A 246-nucleotide genomic window follows, 5' to 3' on the forward strand; every position below is an offset into this window, starting at 1 on the left:
ACGAAACCGGAGGCGATTCCTCGACACTCCATAACGTGTATTTTACAACGAGGCTAACTGACCACCAAATCCCGGGTCGGAGCAGTCAGGTGGCGAATCCGTTGCGATGTTATTGAGAAGTTCCCTCGCCTTCTCCTCGGCGTGCAGAGACTCCACCAGGTACAGCACGTAGTCATCAAACATCAGGTGGAGCAAGTGGAAGGAACCTGCAAGGATAAAGGGTAAAGAGTATGGATAGATATATAA

The 246-nt window shown here is 50.0% G+C and overlaps 1 protein-coding gene across 1 annotated transcript in view; it reads right to left on the minus strand.

Moving 5' to 3' along the window:
• The window catches only part of LOC119594510 (transcription factor RFX4-like), a 33,789-nt gene that overhangs the window by 606 nt on the left and 32,937 nt on the right, over window positions 1-246 (minus strand). The window contains exon 14 of the mRNA XM_037943540.1: window positions 63-206. Coding sequence (XP_037799468.1) covers window positions 63-206 — 144 coding nt within the window. The remainder of the gene's footprint in view (window positions 1-62; window positions 207-246) is intronic.

Source organism: Penaeus monodon, chromosome 34, assembly GCF_015228065.2.
Source record: "Penaeus monodon isolate SGIC_2016 chromosome 34, NSTDA_Pmon_1, whole genome shotgun sequence".
In the NCBI taxonomy this organism is placed as follows: Eukaryota; Metazoa; Arthropoda; class Malacostraca; order Decapoda; family Penaeidae; genus Penaeus; species Penaeus monodon.